This window comes from Atractosteus spatula, chromosome 2 (assembly GCF_055471065.1).
Source record: "Atractosteus spatula isolate fAtrSpa1 chromosome 2, fAtrSpa1.hap1, whole genome shotgun sequence".
NCBI classification, from domain to species: Eukaryota; Metazoa; Chordata; class Actinopteri; order Semionotiformes; family Lepisosteidae; genus Atractosteus; species Atractosteus spatula.
The window spans coordinates 23011564-23036768 of NC_142707.1; the positions used below are offsets into that span (position 1 = coordinate 23011564).

At 34.4% G+C, this 25205-nt stretch overlaps 1 protein-coding gene across 5 annotated transcripts in view; it reads left to right on the forward strand.

The window, feature by feature from the left end:
* Positions 1–25205, forward strand: part of supt3h (SPT3 homolog, SAGA and STAGA complex component) — a 234686-nt gene that overhangs the window by 144462 nt on the left and 65019 nt on the right. For all 5 annotated transcript variants that reach the window (XM_088935110.1, XM_088935085.1, XM_088935102.1 and 2 more), the window contains 3 exons: positions 4366–4452; positions 5578–5671; positions 13593–13729. In XM_088935110.1, the coding sequence (XP_088791236.1) occupies positions 4366–4452; positions 5578–5671; positions 13593–13729 (318 nt within the window). The remainder of the gene's footprint in view (positions 1–4365; positions 4453–5577; positions 5672–13592; positions 13730–25205) is intronic.

A 25205-nucleotide genomic window follows, 5' to 3' on the forward strand; every position in this document is an offset into this window, starting at 1 on the left:
TTTAAAACATCTTTAAAAAAACAGCTAGACTGGTCTTCCTAAGTAGTAGAGCTAGTGATGCTTTTCAATTAGAGAATTTTCACTTCCACTTCCCCTGCTAAAAAGATTGGTACTGGAGACAATGTAGTCTGTTTGGGGGGTTACATCACTGGTAGCTGAAGGAGATCTCAAACGTACTATAATGTAATTATTATTATGTGGTACTTTTTTGGTACTCGTTCCATGCTCTGACATCAAGAGTAGAATGTTATAGGTTCATACCTCTGGTGGGACAGTGTTGTTCTGTTGTTATTAATGTATTTAGCTGACTCGTTTATCCAAAATGGCTTACATTTTTTTTTCATTTATGAAGGTTGGAAGTCTACTTAAAATTCTTGAGCAATCTGAGTGAAGTACTTTGCTCAAGGTACATTTGACAACAGCATCTGTGCTGATATGTGTAACAACCGTTTCCCATCAGGGATTTCAATCCACAACCTTCCAGTTACAAGCCACTACTTGCCACACTACTGCCACATACAGTACCTTGGAGCAAGATACTGCACTAAGATATACAGAACTTCTAGCTGTACAAATGGGTACAAATCTAAATTGCTCTGGATGAAGGCATCATGCCAAATAAATTAATAATAGAATAATGCTCCATGCCTAATGCGAGCAGGGTCTAGTTTACAAGAAACCACATTAAACTTTCTAACTGGCGTCCCCCAGTCTTCTGACTTATGTCCAAATGAACATTTATGGATAATTTGAATTTAAAGTCATCTTTGTAACTACAAACTAAATTGACTCATGACCTGAGTAGGATTAGAAGTGCAACATGTTGACAGTATCCCCTGAAGGAAATCAAATTTTTATTTTTATTTTTTTACATTAAAAAACTTTTAATGTAAACATTTGTTTACATTTAATATAAGTCAAAAATAGTTCTCTTGAAGGCAATGAATATTATTTCCTTGTTCTCCTAAAACATAAGGGTTGTCTAATACGTTATACAAGGTGTGGTATGTGATCCATCAATAGATAAAGTGTAACAAAAGGTGGTTGTATGTATTAATAATGAAAATATAAGCAGGATATGTTCGCTGAGTAAGAAACAATAGGAGACGTATTTCTTACTTTCTCAAGACATGCAGCTTGCAAGGTTTTTACTCATAAACCCATTTTCTGTGCTTTAGTGTGCATTAAAATAGACAAGAAAGTACAAGAGGAAACCACTGAAATATATAAATATCACCTTTCCTTACCATTGTAAACATTATGGGAAGCTTACTAGGAACACAGAGGATAGGAAAGTTAAACTTTCTCAGTCTGTCTCTTCCCACAACCATCTCCTTCAGAGCAGTAAAAAAATAAAATTTATGAAGCATAAAAAGTGTATATTTAAAGTTTTCTGAAATAATGTTTTATCAAATAAGAGATTAATTACCTTTTAAACGGTGTGCTAAACACTGCTGAAGTACGTCCACATTGGGAAATGGCCAAGCCCAAAAGATGATGTATTTATGTTTTAGAGGAAGCTGTGGCAACATATCAATGGGAAAACTGTAGTCCTTAACTTTTACACAGCTACACCTGTGTCTTCTTCCCTGAGAAGGAACCTGTTTGTGTGTCTTTCTGTGAATAGCTGAAAAATATGAGGGATATGTAGGAAGGACTGACAATTAGGGTGTATGAATATTTATCTCTGTTGGCTCTTTTTGTAAAACAGTTTTTATTTTTAAATCAATTTTATGGCTGTATTCGCACTAAAAACCGAAAAAAAAAGTTCTTAAAACTACACAGTGTTTAAAAAAAAAAATAATGGCATAGAACTCATATTGCTATCAGTCTGGTCAAACAAATAAATACAATTTCAAAGAAAAACACTGATTAGTGAAATACCTGTATTTTTCCACTGCCAGTCTAAGGTCTATTTCTAGCCTGCTTTTCCCGCTAGGCTATTTCTTTTTTTTCAATTCATAAGGGCCTTGTCACCCACTCTGCAGATGTTGTTTTGAAAAGTCAGAAGTCTTCTTTTAAATGTTTTTTTTTGTATATTTAATGTTCCAAATGTCTTAGTCTGCTTCAACTCACCCTTTGTGTCTCTTTCCATCCCTGTCTCCCTCTCTTCTATCATTCATTCACACATATTCACTCTTTCTCCTTGTCTTTGTCATATAGGCTGTGTTTTGGTTCCTGCCACAGAGCTTTGAATGGCTAACTACCCTAACTGATACACTTTCTTCTGGGAAATACAGTTTTTAAAGTGAATTATACTCAACCTCAAACTAAATAAAGCAGTATTGTTTGAGTATTTGGTATACGGTACGTAAAGCTGGAAAATGTTTTGTTGGTGATGCATGATCTTCAGTTCTTTGGTAATTTTTATGTTTATTTGAACAATTACCCATTTTAAACTTTAAACCCTTATTAAAGTAAACCATAATAATACAGTCTCCTAATGTATTCATTTTAAAGCTACCTGATTATTGAGGCTAATGAACAAGATTCAGAATTGCTTTCTCATTTGTGAAAACCTTTCTTTTGCTGTACACAACAAAGATAATTGATTGCAGTGTATACAGTACCTCTGTGTGTACTCATTTCTTTTTCAAATTGGTATCTTAAACAGGAATTTAAAAAAACATTACCAAACATTACATCTAACATTACCAAATTCCTAAGATCACAATATACTGGGATTTCAGCCGGTTAAAACCTTGTTTTCTAAGAGTGGATGAAGTTTTTAGAATTAGAAGAGAAAATTCATTTGTCCTCAGATACACCTTCTTCATTTTTTTTCTTGGTTTTACTCCAGTAACAGTAATTCTTTGTTACTGGGAGAGCAGTTTTGTACTACAGCAGACGTCTCTACATTTTTTAAACTATTTTTGGTTCAGCTGCCAGTTATGTCCAAATAAAAAATACATTTGTTTTTTCTAGAAGCCAGTCAGTTAAAAATATCAGTTGAAACTGCAAAACGTTTCATGGAGAGAGGCTTGCTTAATTCTTCGGCATACGTTTTCTTTACTGATTTACATGTGGACAGCTATCATTTTGTGAGAAAGGTGACATTGATTAATGAGGTGTTTTGGCTCTTAAGCAATAAAAAGAAATTACAGCGCTTAACTTAAAGGGCATTCTTCATGTAGGTTTTTTTTCCTCTCTTTACTGGAGGTTTCAAAGATTGTTTCCATATGATTGCAACATCCTCCTTTTTCTGCAGTAACATAATCCAAAATTAAGAGATGAATTAAGTCATTTTTATTTAATGAAATGCAAATAGCAATCCTGGAGTTAAGTCTGCTGTGTAATGACAGTGTGGTCTCCTCCCCTCACAGTAGAAAAATGGATTCCATGACCTAGACATTGACAAGGAATCTTTGTGATAGTCTAGATCTGGCTATCATAAACACAGATTCACTTACTCAGCTCCTTCCTTGTACTCAGTCAGTCATCACCAACATCTGTAATTCACACTGCATGTTTGAAGCACTCAATAATTTTGCTTTTATCCATGATCTGAGTACTGTAGTGCTATGCTGCATTATCAGAAACAGTTAATAGTTCTTGGGTGTGTGCAGTCAGCATGGAAAAAATATGACTCTAGTCCAATATAATGATTTATGGACTAGATCTCATGCCCACTGAGCAGTAGCCAAGAAGAAAAGTCAAACTCTTTTTCTTTGGGATATTAAAACCAGCTACTGTTGTTGTTGATAAAAAAAAATAAAAAAAATCTGAATAGAACTAGTTCATGTTGTACCAGCATGGGAGCTAAAATTAATAGTATGGTTATTCATCTAGTGATACTGAGCGAAACCAAGGTTCTTATTAGTATTACATATTGAATTTCATTAAATGATTTTCAGGTGCCTTTTTGTGTTTCTAAATGTTTAGGCACAATTTTCTAAATTCCCGTGCAAAAAGAAAGCATACAGTATTATTGTATTTGCAGTCTATGAAGTGGTCAATCATCAATCTTAATTGATGTGTGTTTTTAGTATAAATTCTGTTCAAAGTGCAAGCTACAGTACATTGTGTCGGTCATTACACTCTCCTCACACAAAAAAGTATCCTGCGCATAAAAGGAAAGGGACAAAATAGAAACTTATCTAATGACATTACAAATAATTTTTAACATTCAATTTGTTCATATCAAAATGAAGATATGTTTTTGATATTTTGGTGTTGCTATCATACAAGCAAACCACTTGAAAACAGATGAAAAAACTGTGTGGCCTGTAATATTGTAATGATAGAAATATTTTTGAGACTATATTTTTAAGTTAGAATGATGTCTATAGTTTTTTTAATGTAGAAAAAAATTAAATATAAGGTCATTTGGAAAAAGCCCGACCTGATTTTTTTTTGCTCTTCCAGCTACAGCAGGCAGCTGAGGTGTCGTTTCTGAGAGGGGCGAGAGTCATATCAGCTGAAGACATCCTGTTTCTTATGAGGAAAGACAAGGTAGAAAACCACCTACACAATCTCATGTTTTATGCTTTCTAAATTGGGCATGAGAACCAAAAAGCGAAAACACTGAAACTAGTTAGAAAGCGGGTAGTTTCTGTCTTACGATGGTTTCAACTGCATCAACACTTATATTTAAAGGTTATTTATTTTTAACCAAGGAATCCGATATCACACACTGTATTTTACAGGGTCTCGGAAAAATCCAGTAACATTAAAATGTGGATATATGAATGGGTTTATGTTTATATGCCATTAATATTAAAAATAATGAATAACACAAGAAAATACTCTTTTGAAAATTTACTTCTCTAATTTTTCTAGACAGTCATATACTGTACATTTCTAGTAATTAGACTTTTGTTTTAATTATTTGTTGGTAAGTTTGCAAAACTTTATATAACCCTATGTTATTTTATTATATTAGCTAAAAGCATTCTTAAGGCTAGAACAAAATAGACTTATCAGTTTTGTCTGAAGGTAAGTAGTTGGTATCTTTTATTTTTTTTCCAAACAGTTATATTTTAGTCAGTGACACCATACGTTTATTTATCCTTTTCTCACTTCATATTCTTTAGATAATGACATGTTTTGATTTTTTTTACTTTAATCTTTTTTTAAAGCTGCAGTAGTCAGTCTTATTTAAAAAATGTAACAGGAAATTTATTTTAAGCAAAATAAAAAGAGGCTGCCTCAAATTTAAAAAATCAGTACTACCATAAAAGTGCTGAATTTCCTGCACTACAGTATAATTAGGAATATATCAAATGTTTTAAATCAAAATTATGGTTTCAAATAACCAATGCAAGTTTAAGATTGAAATAAATTACTTTTTCATTAATGTTCTTTTAATTCAGAATTATTATTACAAATGTTAGTTTGAGCACTATAAATTAGATTAAAAATAGTCAAATTTTACCCTTGTGGGTTTCCACATCTCCATCTTTTTTCCTTAGAGTGCTCATGCTTACCAGTGCTCTGCTTTTTCAACTAAAGCATGCAAAAGGTTTCCTTTTTGGTTTAATGCAAGAGTTAAAAAGAACAATAATTTCACTCACTTCGGTTGCACTCAGCAGTGCAGGATTGCTGATGTATTAGTTAGAATCATGCTTTCTTTCACAGAAAAAAATCCGGAGGTTGCTGAAATACATGATTTTCCGAGACTACAAATCCAAAATTGTTAAATCTGTTGATGACGAAGACCTACTTGAAGCAGGTATTTCGATGTACTGTATGTTGTATTTTCGAATATTTTTGTTTATTATATAGCCATATGAATATAGTTTGTGGTGGACGTGGCAGCTTTAATTTGACTTACCTTAATAAAAGCTGTTGTAATTCTAAGCACCTTTACTCTATTCTGTGTGAACCTTTCACTGCATATGAGAAAGGTTGTTTTTACATGAAGTGTTAAAGGACCCTCAAGAAGAAGGTAAAATGTATAAGTAAAATTTACAAAATTATACTTAACTGCACCATAAATATTTCAGCCCAGTAGAAGGTTCCCTGATTGACCAGCATCAGTTTTTTATTTAAATACAGTACCACATCCTTAATTAACCTCTTGCATCTAATATTTTGGCCTGTGCTGAATCTTCATTCAATAACCCAGGTAATGGGCTTCACAGTAGTTAACCAAATTCAGACCTTCTTCACTTAGTATGTTTAAAAACCATAGGTATTTTCAGCCGAAGAACAGGTTGCAACTGTTCTTTCCATTTTGTTAGTGCTCCCTTTTTTCTTTTTTTGCAGAAAATGAAAGTATTCCTGCATGTGCACTTGAGTCATTTGTGTTCTGCCTTATCATAATAATGTTTATCTGATCTGTTGCTGTTTAACACTAATTCATCATCAGTCATTCAGTAGTAAAGATACAGCAAATTACAAAGCAGATTTTGAATGACCAAATGCACATTATGTATACACCATTAACAGTAAGGCAGTTGTAGGATACTAATACTCATTTATGGGATTATATGTGTATTTATTTAAAATAGGTAATGTATCCAATCCAAATTCTTGATCTGTTATTGTTATAGATACTTTTGTGTAAGCATTTATTTGCGTACTCTGTTTTTCTTGTGAATTACTGTACATTTCACCATTTAGTCAATCTTTTGAATGATGTAGGCAAAATAATGAATTTGGAACCAGCCAAGGTAATTTTATGTGCCACAATCAATCAGTACAGTCAGCACACAGGACATCAGTGTGATTCATGCAGAAGCTTTGGCAAAGAATCACTCCTAAGTTTAACAGGGCATATTATTTGCCCACAATAAAAATGTTGTTCATCAATACCTTGAAAAAATAGAGAATTCAGCCCTATTCATTCCATGATGAATCTCATTTGTGTATTTTCTCCAGTCCCTCATGTAACTTGAGCAATGGAATGATTTTAAATGCAGTATTTAGAAAGCAACGTCTGACAGTCTATCACAAAGGAGCCCGCATGTCTGTGCATAACTTTTTTTTTGCTAAGTAGGATGGTACATATTGAGATTTACTGCAAACCATTTGGTGCATTGCTTAAATTAGGTCTGGAATCAGATACTAAAAAGAATAAACTTTTCTTGAGTTGATTATTGTAAGTCTTTCCAAGATTATACTTTAAAAAAGAAAGGAACTTTAGAAGTTAATTACTCCATGGCTGAATTACACATTTGCATTGTGTTCAGGTTCAGCAAGTTTAGAGCTTGCTCAAATCTGAGTTCGTTCTTCCATATTTTAATGTATTCGTTGCATAGGATTGCCAGTTGTATCTCAAACCCATTAATTAAAACCATATGATACAATATAATACTCTGGACTATTTCACTTTTTTAATGCTTATGATAATAGTAATGAATATTTTCAAATTATTATTTGTATTATTATTTAATGTTATTATTTTGTTCTTAATAATGGATCTTACTTGTGCTGAATGATTAAGTTTAATGCTTGATCCTTAATAAGGCTTTGCATTAGTATTGTTGACTGGGTTTACTGTATCACTATCACTCACAGTGTTTTTTTCTTTATTTCAAATATCTTAGGAGTCTGTGTCAGCCTTTTTTTCCATTTATAATTAGGGGAAGACAACATAAATAGAGCAAAATGGTTAGATGCATTCCATTATTTACTTCTCGGATCTTGTGGCCGAAAATTACATTATTTTCCCCAGAGTTCTGCAAATAAAATGAACTTGGAATGAGCTGAAAGTACACTTTTCGTCATTTGTTCCCAGGTTCATGTTTCAGATGCTAAGGACTAAATGGACCTACTACTGTATGTAGATGTGTCCTGTTTAAGAAGACAACTCAGCTGTATATTACATCTGAACTCACTTTCTTGTTTCAGATCTGCTCATATTTCTCCAAAAATAAAAAAGTGTATGAAGGAAATACTAGTAGATCTTTGATCAGCACAGGCATGATATTAAAATGCCCAGCTTTATAAATGAGTACATAAAAGTGTCAACCAAATAAAAACATAATACGTATTTATAGTCATTTACTACTCTCACTACACTTAAGATCTTAATATTTTTCTACAATATTCCCATGTATTTCATATAGTTTCTATATAATATTGAATTTATTGTAATAGTAATGGTGTAAATAATGGCAGTGAAAGTAGCAATATAGTGAATTCATCATTGCCCTAGTTATTGTTCACTGCAAGCATGTGTGTGCAAATCCTGTCATTATGTTTCTTATTAGAGGTAGCTGATTTGTGGTTCAGTGTGAAATGAGATGAATGATTTGGGTAATCATGTTGCTTGCACACTGTCCCAGAATAATTATGCAATTGGTTAGCAAGGAAATCACTGTAAGTACCACAGGGTCAGATCCATGTGTTGTGGTATTTCTGGTACCATCTTTATTCTGCATACCCTCAAAACCGTAGTAGTGAAACCATTTAAATCCAGCTGAGACAACAAGCCCCAGGCTACAACAAAAAATACTTTGGTGCAGGTGAGTCGGTTGTAAATTTAGTTGAAACTACTTAGATGCTGCTTATTAAGAATGTGTTTTCTGAGCTTGTTCATGTTGTTGAAAACAGCTTCATATGTGGAACAGTATAGTAATTTGAACATACTGTAGAACAAAACTGTATCTGGAGTGCAATTACGTAATACACAAAAGTCAAGGAATTAAAGTATTTTCCTTTTTTAAATGGATCTCCACTTGGAAGTTGAAATTCCCTACGAATTTTTCACACTTCATTGTGTAAAGGAAAAGACAGCTTTTATTACAGTATTATACTGCCTCTGTTATATCAAATTATTCCATATTTGAGTTAAGAAGCTGAACAACCCAATTACAAAACTGCCTAATGAATCTCCTGCCATTTCTTTCTCAGTTTTATAATAAAAATTTTTACTTGATTTGCAACTATTGATTTTTATAGATCTTCATTCACCTGTAAAATCATAAACATGAGAGATTATATGTTACATAAACAAATGTTGAATGGTTAGATGTCACCATCAAAGCCATCATGCACCATGACACATCATGTTAGTTTTTAGAAAACAGATGAGTTACCTTGAACTGGTAATTATTTGGCATTGCTGATGGGGTCTGCCACAGTATGCTCTGTCTCACACTTTGGTTATCGACAAAATCTTTTCAGATTCTTTTTTCTGGTGCTTTACCCTAGCCTCCCAACCACAGAAACCATTATCTTCCATGAAAAATGTTTGAAAAAAATACATCTTACATATATTTATAACTTTAATTGAGTTTATGAATTTCATGTGTGACAAGCAGTTTATTGAACCCATTTTCCTTTAAATGAAAAAAGTGAGTGTATCGTATGACTTTTTTAATAAAAACAAATGTGACACTGCACTAGCTTATAAATCTGAAAATTAAAGTCATGATACACACAAACGTCAAAAACATTATTATACTTAAGGCGCTTAAAATTGTTCTTGCCTCCAGAATGAGACAGTGACGCAGTTTCTTATGAAGGAGTGTTATTAAGAAGTACTAAAGTTGGCTTACCCTGATAATACAGATTGATATAATGACACCATATAACTAGAAGCAGTCATGCAACACTGTCTACTCTGAACATTACATGATGACTGGAAAAAAAAATTTGGGGAACAAAGCAATTCAGGATAAAATTAATTTCTTTTAAAACAAGACTTGCATAAAACGTGCATATGCCGGTGTTTGACTATTGAAATGTTTTTGTCTGTTGAAATGTTTTTGTCTTAGCTGTTGGGTGTAGCAGTTATTTATCATCTACGGTACATCCAAAATTTAACAACTTAATCAAATGACGCTGCCTATTTATTTTTAAAGGGTTACTAATTGTAATATCATAAACCTACAGTAAATATTAACACTAACCATACCATTTATGAATTAGTATTGACAGTATTAGCATTTCTAAACAAATACTTACGAATGAATGGAAACCAATTCTGTCCCTTTTCTAAACAAAGGCATCACTAAAAATAGGCAACTTGTTTTTTGCCTGGGAATTCCACAATAAGGAAAGGCTCAGCATTCAGATTGCCTGTACAGAATCTGGTTTCAAGTCTGATTTGGAAAGAGGCACCCTCTTAATGGCACAGGCACCATCCCCTTTTAATGAAGAGAAGGAGGATGATGAGGATGATGATGATGATGATGATGATGATGATGTCTGTTCCTCTTCCTCATGTTCTTTTTTTTCCTTTCTTCTGTATATCTTCTTCTGTTTTTATATTATGGTTCATCCTATTGAGGATGGCTTAAAGTCCTCACTAGAAATGGCCCAGTCACTGTTGAATATGGATGTCTTAATGATTTAACAGTGATGTTACTTAACCTGACTAAATTGTTGGGACTACTTATTTGATCATCTGTAGCTCGACAAATGAAGCTGTGTAAATACAGCAGAACAATTTATCTCAAGCCTTCGGAATAAAGTAACTTTGCTGAAAACTAAAATAATGCTACTGTAACCTTGCTGAAACCCAGCTACCATCCCCAAGCCACAACAATATTTGAAACATGGATATGTAAATACATTCAATTTCATGTTTTTTTAATTGTAAAAAAACCCTATTTGAAATCAATATTGGCTGCCAATCTCCAAGCGGTCTTAAAACACCATACGTTTCGTACGTACGTATGTCATCACTCATTTTCTTAAGAAAGGTTGAAACGTTAAATAGATGACAGCAGCAGGCTTGTGTTCTCAATGAGCCGCAGTTAATACCTGCTGTAAGCTTTCATGTTAAGCCTAATCCTTTTATTTGTTGCTGGTGCATCCTGCAATCAAAGCAAAAAGAGGGACACAATGGCACTGGATATTGCCAGCATTGCTGTCATACCGCAGCAAATGAAATCAGCTGGAAAATGTTTTAAATTATTACAACTAGGGTTAAATTTCAGAAGTGCTGAAAATAACATGAAAAAGGTGAAATAACATGAAAAATCTAAAATATGTTGATTACATATGCATTCATTCAGTTTGCTGTGACACACATAAATTAGTTCAGCTGCACAAAACTACTTTTACAACTCGTACAATTAATTGGGAAGACCTCTGTCTGTGTGCAATAATAGTGGTTCACTTGATTTCACAATAAAAACATCCTCTGTATCTCTGTAAGGTCCCTCAGCCAGGTAGTGAATTTCAAGCAAAAATTCAACCATGAAGATTTCAAAACAAATAAGGGATAAATCTGTACAAAGGCACAAATCAGAAGAGAGGTATACAAATTAGAAATATTTAGAGAGAAAGATCACTTTATTGGCCATATACAGTTTTCTTTTATTAGGAATTTATCTTTTCACATACCCCAACTTGCTCTCCATGAGACACATAGACAGGGAGAGAAGCTTGGGGTCAGAGCGCAGGGTCAGCCATTTATATGATGCCCCTGGAGCAGTTGGGGTTAAGGGCCTTGCTCAGGGGTCCAATGGAGTAGGATTCCTCTGCTGGCCACAGGATTCAAACCGGCACCCTTCCAGCCACAGATCCTTAGCCACAGAGCCACAGCACCACCCTAATTAATTAAAGGCACAGAATATCACTTTGAACATGTTGAAGTTGACCATTAAGAAGTGGATAGTGTATTTTACCACTCAGAAACTGCCTAGATCAGGCTGTCCCTCCAAACTGAGTGGCTGGGCGAACATGAAGTGTTTAAGGATGTCACCGTTAGGACAACAGCAACTTTGACATTGTTCATGAGTCAACAATATCCTGGACATTCCCTAAAGCTGGCATAGCTAAAAATAAACCATCGCAAATCCCACATGGAGCTTGCAACAAATCATTTTAGTGATACAGCAAACATGTGACAAAGGCTTTAGGGGTTGGAGGTTTTTGGTCTTCATTTTTTTGGCTAAACATTTAATTTGGTGCAAACCCAACAAAGTCCTTTAACCATTTAAAACAACCCCTACTGTCAATCATTGTAGTGAAAGCATTCTAACTTATGGGACTACTGCACATCAGCAGGGATTTAGTAGCTTGTAAAGACTGAAAAGGAAAAGGAATGGAGGCAAATCTTAGACAAATCAAAGGGAAGGAAACTCGCCTTTTAGCAAGACAGTGACCCAGTGCTTAAGGCCAAAGCCAGACCTGAATGGCTCAACAAGGCAAAAGTGAATGTCTTTGAGTGGCCCAGTCAAACTCCTGGCATTTCTGTTTGATAGCCTATGGCAGGATTTGAAAATTGTTGTTCATCGGTAATCCTCAACCAACCTGACAGGGCTGAAATTGCAGCATTATGGTGTATAATGTTGATAGACACTGATCCAGAAAGACCTGCAACTGCCAGTTAGCAGTTGTAAATGTTGCCAAAGGTGCTTCCATCAAGTATATACAGTACTTAAGCAGCCAAATTTATACTTATGAAATTAACATTTCATTTTTTTATTTTTCTTTTCAGACATAAAAATGTACAGTTTAAGCAACTTAAGATTAAAAATACTCATAAATGTATATATGTGCATAAAACTTATAAATGTATATTAATGTTTAATTCAACAAAAAGCTATATAATTAGAAGGGAATGAATACTTTTGCAAGGCACTGAATGTGTAACTGAAGTACAGTATACATTTTATTATAAATGTAATATTTTTTAAGTAGCAAAACAATGTATAACAAGAAAATTAGAAGTATTTAAATAAGAAAGAAAGAAAAAATAAGGAACATACATTTACAGTAGTGGCACGCAATTTCATGCTATAGATTCAGGCATATATAGAAAAATGTACAAAATGAGAATAATATTGAAAGAAAAATACTGCTATTAATCATCTTGAAAATGAAGTCGATTTTATCTACCTATTATTCTGCAACCCTTATTTAAATTTGAAAATCTAATTATCGATCAGACATTGGTGTTTAAGTTTATATTTATGATTACTCAGTGAGAATTGCCTTTTGTAATTTTTCCTTTTTCTAACATTCCCACTCTCTAAAGCTGTACATGGGTGTGTTTTTTTAATTTATTGATGATAAGAAGGTGTTCATTCAGAAGTCTATCATTTTTTTTATTCAACTTGTTTTTAATTGCAAAATAATATATTAGAAGTTCAGCTCATGTTAGGATAAAGTATATGAAAGAGGTTGTTGGGCTTGGACTACTTCTGCTGCAGTTTTCAGGAATATACATCTTGTTTGCAGCTATGTTTTATAGGCTTAAAAAGTTGCTTGTTCTTTGTGCCCACATACCATAATCCATAATTAAACACATGGGTCTTTATTTTCCAGGATAGGCAAAATGCCTGCATTGGAAAAGCAGACCCATAGTGTTATACTATTAATTTAAAGACGAGTTTGAGGTCTGAATGTGTTGGATAGATATGTAGCCCATAATTTAAACTAAAAATGGTAAGTATAAGACATTTGAATCTGAACTGTTTTTGAAACAACACAAACAAAAACTAGAGTTTTTTTTGTATCTGTCTTAATTGTATCAACTATATTTTGTGAAATTAAACTGGTGTCTGTTGAAGTCAGAGAGTCTATAACAGGGTGATTTTCTTGTTTTGACTGGAGTTCAGACTCGGCACCTCAAGTGCCTCACGTGACATTGAGGTGTGTGTCAGGTGTAAACTGCCACATCTGTGCTGCAGATGTGCAGAAATTAAAGTTAGTAATTGTTTTTCCTTCCTCTTTGCACCCACATGTAGACAAATTCAGCAGCAGCAGTGTAAACAAACGGCAGAAGCTGGCTCACGACTTTCTCAGCTCCATTGACCAGACAGGGGATTTCTTGGCCCTGTTAGAAGACGATGACGTTGATGAAGTCAAACAGGAGAGACTAGAGGTGAGCGGGAGTCAAAATGCTGACTGTCTGAAATAAAATACGTCAATGTACCAGAAAGAAAAAATAAGTGGACACTGCATAAAAAAGGAGCTCTCAAATGTTGTGGTATTGTGGTTACCGACTGAATGATTCACAGTTTTCCTCAGTGACTTCAGAAGCTGGAAACATTAGTCTTAAATGGGCTGTTTAAACAAGTTAAGTTTAATGTATTTGGTAACCCCAAGAGCACCTGATACTTTAAGCCTAGATTGAACAAATTAATTTATAGACTGTAGGTCAGCAAAATAATGAGCACCTTCCATTTGAGTACCTCTTTAAGGGCTGCGTGTGTCTGTGTTAATGAGAAATGAAAAATTAACAAAGTAAGATTAGAATTCTTTAACATAATAAAGAACTAGGCCTCAGTTTTTGTCTCTCTTCTAGCCTTTCCTTATTTTTTCATATAGGACAGGGCTGATATCAATTCTATAACCACAGAACAGTTTTTCATTATTTTAACACTGGCGCTCCATAATCAAACAAGTACATATGAACATCAAAGGATAAAGTCTGATCGTATAAATCAGAGAAGAGAACAAATCAAAAGAGCAGCTTGCTGGTTTACCCATCTTTAAAAGCAGATGCTGTAATAACGGAAGTTAAGAAATTGCCTTAGGCGGAATCAAATCTACATCTGCTAGAAATACAAGTGCAAGAAGTTCATGCAATGCTTGTACAGTACGTTGGATAGAGGCTGAATAGTTCTGAGCCAGTGTGAAGCATCAGAAAGATGTATTCAGAATAGTCTTAATTGGAAGCAAATATTGAAGAACACCTTATAAAAGGAATACTGTGTTTTTTTAGTATAGTTGAATTAATTAGAATTAACATTTTCTTGTATTTGCAGACACTTATGTCAGAATAACTCCACATCATACAGTCTGCTAACCCCACAATATTCTGATACTGAGAGCAGCTGAAAGGATATAAGAATAAAGAAATAATGCCTTAGGTTCTTCTGATATCCTCTGTTGTCTTTATTCCTTTCATGAAATGGTAGTGCATTACTGAAAGGAAGGTATTATTTCTAATTTAGTTGCATATTCTCTAAATCCAGCATACAGTAAAAAAATACTGGAAATAATGGAACAGCTTGGTACAGTATGACTTATCTGAATGAAACTGTGTACCATCATTTAAATACATTTTGGCTTTAAAGAGCCTCAAAACTTCACTGGTTTCTAAGCAATTCTGTAACGTTTACATCATAGTAAACGTTCTCCTTAGGTATAAACATTTATTGGAAGCAATAAAACAGTGGGAGATGATTTTAAATCCCTTAATATAAACAGACATTTTTCATATTTTCCACGCTTTTTCTTCCTGTGTCTTAAAGAAAACGAAGAAGAGGAAAAACCAAATCTGTCTTTGTTCGGAAAAGGCCAATTAAAATGCATAACCTTCCGGTCGGAAGATGTGATTAGAGCTGTCAGACAAGAGTCACGGCCTTGCCAGAATAAAAAAAAAAGAGACATAACTTTGGATATTGCCGTGAGACTTCATACGTCTCGTTTCAATTAAAATAAAGCCCTAGCCATTTTGGATGTGTCCCAGAGTGGCTGTGGTTTTTCGAGCTTTGTTCCCTTTTGAACATTCTAGTGGGCATGTTATAGCTATCAGAGCAATCTTTAGGACTGTGCCACCAAATCCTTCTGGGCCTCCCACTTTGTTCAGCTCGTGCTGCCTTCTGCTTAAAATTTACAACCCACCCACTAAAGACTGGATACATTCAGAAATGTCTTTCTATTCCCATGAATGAACTTAACCTTCACTTCCACCAAAAAACCTGACTCTCTCTCCATATGCTATGATTGCTCTTGTGTTATGCTTAAGAACAGTAGGTAAAACATATATCCCAATCCCCCATTCCTTTGTAATTAACTAATCTTCATGACCAAATTCTAAAATACCACAGGGCTTTATCTAGAATTATAAATTCAATTGGATTTTTCAAGCGTTCCTTAAAAAAAAAGTGTGATGCTTGACCATTTTAGGTCCACACCCAAGTCTGTGTCATTAGCAATGGGTGGGTACAGACTAGTCAGGTTACACAGGAAGAGTACTTTGCACAAAGATTGAAACAATAAATGGCAAAAATGATTGCTCTTTGAAAATATTCCTAATAAAGCAGTTCTTGCTCAAATGATAATAGAGCTTGTGTTTTATTACAGATATATCTGCAACAAGCTCTATTATCTGCAGGCTCTGCCCTTCCCATTGCTTATGCCATAGTAGTTTATTTTTTTTTTATTTTCCTTCAGTTTCATGAAACCATAAGTAGTAAATGGGGGCTCCCAATTAGTTCATGCAGTTAAAACTCCCACGTGGTGAGTACACTGAGACTTGTGCTCCTGACATCGCCAGTGCAAACCTGTGTGAGTATCCGTACACTGCTGTTGGGCGTGGGTGAATTTAGAATGACAAGTTTCCTCAGCATGCCACACATCATCAGCACCCGCTGTGACTTAGCAGTGCGCCTGTGTGCTCGCAATGTTATCAGCATATGGTATTCATTGCTCTCCCAGTAAAGAGAAACTCTCCTGTGAGGCACTGTGGAGCTTGCAGCGTCAAAATGTAATTCGCTCTGTAGTGCGAAAGTGTCCTCAATCAGAGCCATATTGACACTTGAGTTTCATCAACAGTTTGTTATTGGGCTGATATGAATATTAAAATAATTTACTTTTTGATTTTCTTCCTTCATTTTCTTTTGTTTCTTATAAATGTGAAAAGATAGTCAACAAAGAAAACAGAAATGTGTGGACACCAGCACATTGCACAGCAACAAAAAATAATAAATAAAAAATAAATAAACACTGAATACACTTGTGTTTGAGTTATTTTGTAATCAGTGCATAATTATATTTCACCAATCTGTATTCGTATTGGCATCCAATTACAACAGAAGTCTTTCACACAGATGAAAAGATAGGTCCATCTGTTCAAAGGGAACAGCATATTCTGTGAAAGGGGAAATTAAAGTAAAATTTTATTTACACTGGAGATGAGAGATTCACTGGCATTTCATACTAGATCTTGGTTGTTATTGGCAAATGCAAACTATATTATAAAATGTGCCCTGCTTGAACTTTCACTCCCCTTATTTGGAATACTATACATACTGTACTGTATGCTGCTGCCACAACCTGTAACTTCAGTATTCATTTGTTGGACAAGATTTAACTGTGCTTTAGAACATTGTGGGCATCTCATTTAAGGTAGGAAAGGTGATATAGACTACGTTTATAAATAGTGTAAGTGATGTTTTAAGATGGCAAAAAAATATTGTAATATCACGCCTTATGTAACGGGTGGATTGTGGATTGTCGACTTTTTAAAAACATTTTATTGGGACCTTTTACTAGACTATTACTGCAGCATTTCAAGCGCTGCACTAATTTCCAGTTATCAAAAATGATTACAAAAGAATGGGCAAAACAAAAAATATTGTGTCATTGCATCGCATTCAGTAACAAATTTATACCAAAGAATGTCGATTATTCAAGTGCTTAAGAAAAGATTGTATTTTATAATATTTTAATAGGTGATATCCTTTGAACTTGCAAACAGACTTTATTTTTCAACCAAGTAATTGGTTTTTATTCTCTTTCTTAATTCTATCCATTCATGAGCAAATTCACATACTGTAATAGTGGATAAAAGATTAAAATTCAGACACAAGTTCTTGAAGATGATTCTTTATCATTACCCTATTTAGATAGTAGTAGACTATCACAGAACTCCTCATTGCTATTGAAACCATGCATGTAGGTCAATGCAAGCAGTTATTAAGATACTGTCTATTACTTCTGATCAGACAGCACCAGTTCTTTTTGTCAGCAGCATGGCTTTTATTTCCTTAGGCAAGCCATCAATCATCTCAAGGGCTCTGTCAGATCTCCTGACAAAACTATGATTTTCTCTGACTTTCTACACCACGTTCAGATGGTAATATTTAAAAGTCTCTTTGTCAACTTGTGTGGGATCTGTATTGTTTCTCTGCAATGCCATGATGACAGCGAGATTGTTAAGGGTGCTATTCTGGGACTTTTGGGATATACATTCTGTTAGTGCCTACAAATACAGCACTTCTGTGGCAAGAACTTCAGCTTTTTTCCCCCTAAATCACTGGATTGAGTGGTTAAATGGGAGTAGGCCTTTTCAATCTCCCCCTGAGCTGTCTGCATCTGTAAGATATGGACTGTACTTACAAAGCACGAGTATCTGGTTATAGAAAAATAGAGGCTTGGGCAGATCATGCTTGCCAAAGTTTAAATACTTTTTTATGGCATACCCATTCAGTCAAACTGCCAGTTTTTCAAACCAGGGTCACTGCGTCTGTTTTTTTTCTTGTTTTTTATAGCTTCACAAGAGGTTTAAAAGCCTGATACGAGAGCAAAAATAAAAACAAGTAATGTTTAATATATTTTTCTTTAGGATTGCTTAAAGCTGTAACATCACAGATCTGTGATATCTTATTTTTAACTGTGGAAATTAAGGACATATTTTGTTTGAAGTGCAGTATGCGTTTATTGTTTTTTTATTAGCATTGGTGCATGAAATTTGTGACAGTGTGCATTGTGTCATCACACTGAAAAGGTTTGAATGGGGAGCTGTGTCAGCTTGCTGTCTGGAATTGACCCAGTAGAGAGAGGTTAATTTTATGTTGAAAAATAGAAAAAAACAATGTTTCTGCTGTTGAGACCTTTTCAGGTGTGAAACAGAGAGAGAGGGAGCAGGGATATGAAGCAAAGGAGATAAAAAACATGTCAGAATTGGGCATGCAGGTGAAAAAGAGTGTTCAAATGAGTCAAAATCCAGGGGAGGCATGAGAAGCTGAGATCTGTAAATGAAGAGAGTTTAACAATGAGAGCTGAGGAAGGTGTGATCTTAGTGTACGGACAATCTTGGATTCTGATGTCTTTCTGTCTTTCAAGCCCTGAAAGCCCTGTTAAAGGACACAGATAGAAATGTCAGAATAATCATGGCCAGGAGAGGTAAAATAGGGAACTGGGGTCCTGTAACAGTTTAAAGTCATCTTTGATCCTCCCTGCTCTGGTGTGTTATCTAAAATCGCCAACCAGTCTTCTTCCCCTTTCGGCAATGTAAATAACACTTTCTGCAAAGATGCAATAAATGAGTCTGCTGAAAAAGTATGATGCTCTCTGGGTGATTTTAAAACATTAGAGGGGCTGTGCTGCCTTGTTGGAGTTAATTAGCTAAAATTATGAATGTGAATTCGGCAAGGAGTACCAAAGCACACCATATGACAGTTAAACTGTAATGACTGTAAATGTCAGTAACTCATGTTAAAGTCTTCCTTTTTGTCTGACTTGAATGTTGTTTTAACATGCTTTTTAATCCTTGTTCTTGTAGAATATGCTAATTCTCTATCAATATACAGTACTCTCAGAAAGATATCTGCACATTCCCATGCTTGCGATTTGTATTTTAAAGCCAAATACTACACTCACCAAGCATGTAATACATTACTCTTTTTTTTCTGTAGGAAGTCTATTAGTTAGGTTAGTTGAGTTGAGTTGTACCTTAAAATAGCGACTGCTTGTGCTGATTACAAAATATGACATTGTTTCTTAATTTTATTGATACTTTAATGAATCTAAAATGTTTTTGTTGAAAATGTACTTATGTCATTTGTCAATTTCTTCAGTTCAACAGTAAAGTAACACTTACGTACTAAACGTAAGGTTTTTAATTAAATGGACATTGGATCACATAGCTGTGTTTCTTATTGAATTTTGAAAGCAGTGTTGTTTCTATGGCTGTAAGACAGTGTTAAAAGCTCTAGAAATAAGGGTGTTGTCCTACAGACATCGTGACTGCAGTATGAGACTAAACAGTATGAGTTTTTTTTTTTATTGCACCAGTGCTTCATCCAGTACATGTTCACTCACTGTACATAATTTACAGGTTCAGTTACTGTGGTGGCCATTAAATGTATTTAGAATACAATTATCTACTGTAGTTATGTAAAACAGAAGTGGTTAGTCCTCTAGTTGTTAATACAACAATTGTATTATATTCTCTAAATTCAAATGGTCCTCGGAATTGAAAAAAGCACCTCAGTGACATTCAGAAAAGGTGTAAGTCCATGTAATTAAATAATAAATTATCAGCCATTGAACAACAGTAACTATGGCAGCTTTGTGGAGGAGTGGTTAAGGCCCTGGGCTTGAAACTGGAAGGTTGTGGGTTTCAATGCTGGGAGAGGCTAAAGAAATCGGTAATAATCTGTAGTCAAATAGTGGGACTGTATGAAGAAAATCTTCCCTACATCTAAGGTGTGAAAAAAATCATAGTATTTCTAGTATTGTATGTAAAAGGTCAAATTAAGGCCACAATAAAAAACAAAATTTCAAACCACCTACCACAGTTTCTAAAAACTGCACAAATAGCAGTTGGTGGGTAAAACCCAGACCTTAAAAGACCTTGGGCAAAAAGAAGCTCACCATCTAATAACACAGTTCATCTAATTAAGAGGAATGTTGTGTGTAAAACATGCAGTATCATTCTGTACGTTGCTGTTTTATCATGTGAGGCTCATCAGTGGATTCTGTCTGAACATTGGAACATATTTGAATGTAAATTACTGTGTGCCTTGTTCTATGAGTGTGAAAGTGGTTACAGAAAAAAGGGAAAGGAGAAGCACCAGTTGAAGATAGCACCTTGTATGAAATTGAACACCAATAGCTTTTGGAACATACTGGCCATCTAATTTACAGCAGAGAATGTAGAGTACACTTTCTGTATATTGCATTGGTAAGATGTGTAGTTTAGCTTTTCAAACTATAAATATTTACAGTATGTAAGGGCTTTTTTTTAGATGTTTTGTAATGGCTTTTAATGGTTGAATAGGAATCTTCTGAATAATCCCTAGATCAGTGATGTTTAGTTTGAATTTTAAGCCTCCAGATGACAGATAATGCCAATTATGACAGATAAAGAATAAAAACAATCCTGTTAAACTGGTATGATGTCAAGATTCAATGCCAGATTTGCTGTAGCCCCAGGTCTTTGACAGAAAATTGTTTTCTGTTTACGATAAAATGTTCAAAAGAAAACCAATGTGCAAAACACATCTTTCCAAAATTCAATAAACAGCCCTTTTAGAGCTGACCATCTGAGGTTTTTGTGGGTGAAAAAACACAATATAATGTTTATCATACGGTATCAGACATTATGGTCTTATCAGTCTTAAACAATTCTGTCACACATCAGTAGTTTCTCCTGATGACATTTTGGCGTTCTCTGTTCACAATTTGACTGTACTACTAGAAAACACTAGCTCACATCATGCTAACAGCTTTTGTTTCGCACAGGTGATTTCCTTCATTGTAGTGCTGTTATTGTACAGTGTGGTTGTGGAAAAAGTCAGGGGACAAGGCATGCCTATCGTTTGCTTCTGCAGCAGTGACTTTCAGTTCATCCTGGTCATTTAATCACCTGGGGGGTTGATGATTCGTGTTAAATGTCTCCCATTCTGATTGCACAAGTTCAACATTTGGTTTAAGTATGGGGAATGTGGTGATTGTATATAGAGATGATCCATTTTTTTACATGCCGAAACCTTGTGTGATAATACATAAAAAGGAAATATAGATTATAGCTTGTATGCCGGGCTTAACGCTATCGTGAAAATTGTTGTTTGTGAAGGGCACAATTTAATGCAGTTGGATATTCCTCCCCATGAGAATGTATAAATGCAGAATCTGTTTAGCTGGTATACTAAAAAATATCTACCAAGTAGAACAAAAACATACTTTGTATTCAAACTAGTGATTACAAGTGACCATAAATATTGGGACACATTCATTTTGTGTAATCTTTGAGGCAATAACTGCATGAAGTCTGCAACCCATTAAGTTCACCAAACTCTCTGTAATAATTTAAGAGCTTATTCTTGTCTATTTTAGGGGTTTTCTGACTTTCTTCAGCCCGTAAAATGCATGCTCAATTAAGTTTAAACCTGGAGACTGACTTGGCCATTCTGGAATTTTCCACTTTTTTCTCTTTGATTGCATTCACTGTATACAGTATTTTGAATTTTTGTTCTGCCACCTAACAGATATGGAAGTATTTTATTTAGCATAAACAGATAACAGATTTGTCTGATTTCATCCCCTTGCTGCCATTATTGGTTATGTCATCAATAAGATGACTGAGCCAGTTCCACAGGTGGCCATTCTTACCCAGGCCAAGTCATTACTTCCATCATGCTTCACACATTAGCTGGTGTTCTTTGGAGCAACTACATTTTTCCACCTTTTTACCTTTTTCCATCAGTTTTGTAAAGGTTTATCTTGGTCATACAGTATCTATCCATTCAGTGTAATTCTCAAAAATCTCCTAGGAAATATTTCAGAATAAATTATAATCTGTCTTTTCTGCTCTTAGTGCGGATGAGAGGTTTACATCTTGTGGTGTAGCCTTTGTAATTCAGCTTTCCCAGTCTTCTTCATACTGTGGATTTTGATACCTTCACCCCTGCACTCTGGAAGTTGTTGGTGATTTCACGGACAGTTGTTTTAGGGTTTTCTTTGACAGCTCCGATAATTTTTCTGTCATCGACAGCAGATGTTTTTCTTGGGCAATCCAGTCCTGTCTGATTGGTAATTATACCTGTGGTTTCTTTCTTCTTTACTATATTCCAAATTGTTGATCTTGGTATAGCCAATTTCTGTCCTATGGTTCCGATTGACTTTTTCTTTACTTTCAGCTTCAGAATTGCCTGTTTTCCTTTCACAGAAAGGTGGTGAAATTGGTATTAAAATGTTGGTGTTCATTTTCATTTTACTTTAAACCATAGTCTCCAAATACTGAAGTTTAAGAAGTAAAAACTGTTTCTGGGATGTTTACAGCACTTTGATGAGTGAGCCTAATTACGAACAATAAACACCTTAGCAGCAATAGGCACCTGTCAGCCAATTGTCCCAATACATTTCCTTCTAAACAGATTTGACACTTTCAGTTTAATTGACCCAAGAGGGTAGAACTTAGCTGACTTTTGTTAAAAATAAAATCTTAGGATTTGTACTTTCCTGGCATATATTTTCATGGGAATTTTTTTTTTCATTTTGAAAAACCCTGTCACAGTATGTTTTCCAGTGTACAGTATGTTTGTGCTCCCTTTCAGCATACAAATCCTTGATGCCTGCATTATACTGTACAAAAGGTTGTACTCATATAGAAACTGAATTTTATCACTCTGTTTCATATGTTTGTAAGAACATTCTAATGCCATTGTTGAAGGACTGTGAAAAGGTTAAAGCTGTGGTCAGAGTCAGTTACAGTGTGTGTACATGGCAGCAAGATATGAGAGACATCCTAAGGATAAGATACAAAAGTTAAAAAATTCCTTACATGTCTGTTTATAATGCTGCCAGTTTAGCTCAGCAATACAGCTAGCTCAGCAACTATTTACATTTAATGACTAAATATTCAGTCATTAAATTTAATTCATGTTCTCACCCTATGGAACAACACAGTTGCACAATCAATACTTCCCTTATTTGTTTTTTTTTTATTATTTAATACACAAAACATAAGTTAAAACTACACAAAGGACATTGTCAACAAACTACATATAAAAAACATACTGTGCAAATCATACAGTGACAACAGAACAAGCTAGAATAAACATGGTCTACAATAACATAAGGAAAAAAGTAAAACAAAAATAAGGGAAATTGAATAAAAAAGAATAGGGGAGACAATCTATTCATAATCTGAAAAAAATAATTAAAACACATAATAGTAATAAATGGTGTGGAAAGCAGCACTTAAAATTATTAAAAATATTAAAATAATTAATGAATGGAAACCAAATATCCTGAAAGGTAGACATTTGATTTTTTTATAGACATCATAGATTTCTTAAGTAAAAGATTTTTAAATATCTTTGATGTCCATTGTGAAAGAGAAATCTTTTTTTAATTCATTCAGTTTAATAATATATACAGTGGATATCAAAAATCTACACACCCTTATTTAAATGTCTGCTTTTGTTGATGTAAAGGCTGAAATCAAGACAAATCATGTCAGACCTTTTTTCACCTTTAATAAGATGTTGTTAAAGATTTATGAAATCCACTTTTATTAACCAACAATCTTTAAGTGAAAACAAATGGATAATTTTTAGGAAAAATAAATAAAACTTTCAATGCCTTGGTTACATAAGTGTGCAAACCCTTTATAAAGGAAGTTGTAGCTGAGTTCAGATTTATTTAATTTAAAGATTTCAATAAAGGTGTGTATCCACTGTACTTTTTATCTATGGTACATGACAGGAGTAAAAATCTGGATGCACAGAGACTTTGAGCTTCCTGAGGTCCCCAGTAAGGTATAACACATGCATTGGCCAAGAATGCCAGACAGGGTAGATGTAATTTGACACCAGAATTGAAAAACAGGATTGCATTTCCAGAAAGGATGTAGTTGATTGTCAGGTACTAATTCACTGCAGTGTTGACATATTTCAGTGTCGAGAAGACCCATAACAAAAAGCTTCCTTTGAGTGAAATGTATACAGTGTAAAACCTTATATTGAATGAGCTGTATTTTTGAGTTAATCAAGGATTTCAATCTATTAAAACAAATTGAAGTCCAGAATTCTAAGGGCGCATCTAAGATAAAATTAAAGTATTTCCCTTATTTGCAATTTAACCCTTTACACCTAAAAACTCATATATATAGTACAGTATATACTCATATATATATATACAGATGCAGCCATTCAAAATGCGCGGGCGATACCGCATTATTTTGCGGTACGCTGTACGCAGTCTACCGCAAGCTACCGGTAAATACCGCGAGTTACCGTAAATTCTCCTATAATACGACAAGCAAAATAATAGTATCCGGAATTTCCGCAAGGTGGAGCTAATAAAGCTCAACCTCTCATGTTTGAGCTGTGGCCATCAAAGTCTTTAACGAAGATATTACTAATAGTATTAATAATGAATGACCTTGGACAAGCTGTAAGTGTAAACTCAAAGTATTGCCCTGGTCAACATTCTTTTTTTCATTGACCGTCTTTGTAAAAGTAACACCACAGCATTTCGCAATCACGCATTTGTTTCCAATCATGCAAAGTACAGTGATTCACCATGCCTTTCACATGCTTATAAAAGAGATTGATTTAGGAACATAAACATATTACCGTATGCAAAATGTACTGTATACAGTATGTATATGTATATTTAATGTCTTAACTGTGCCCGTTTAAGTATTGAATATTCATATCTAATTTTACCACTGAAGGGAAATCTTAGTAGCTGAGCATAAAAAGAATAGGAGCATACTGCAACGCGTGTGAAGGCCATAAACGATATTAATTTTGGAACATAAACATACAGTATATGGCTGGTCTCGGTACTTTAAAGAAAACATACACGAAACATGGTTTCATTATGACCAGAAT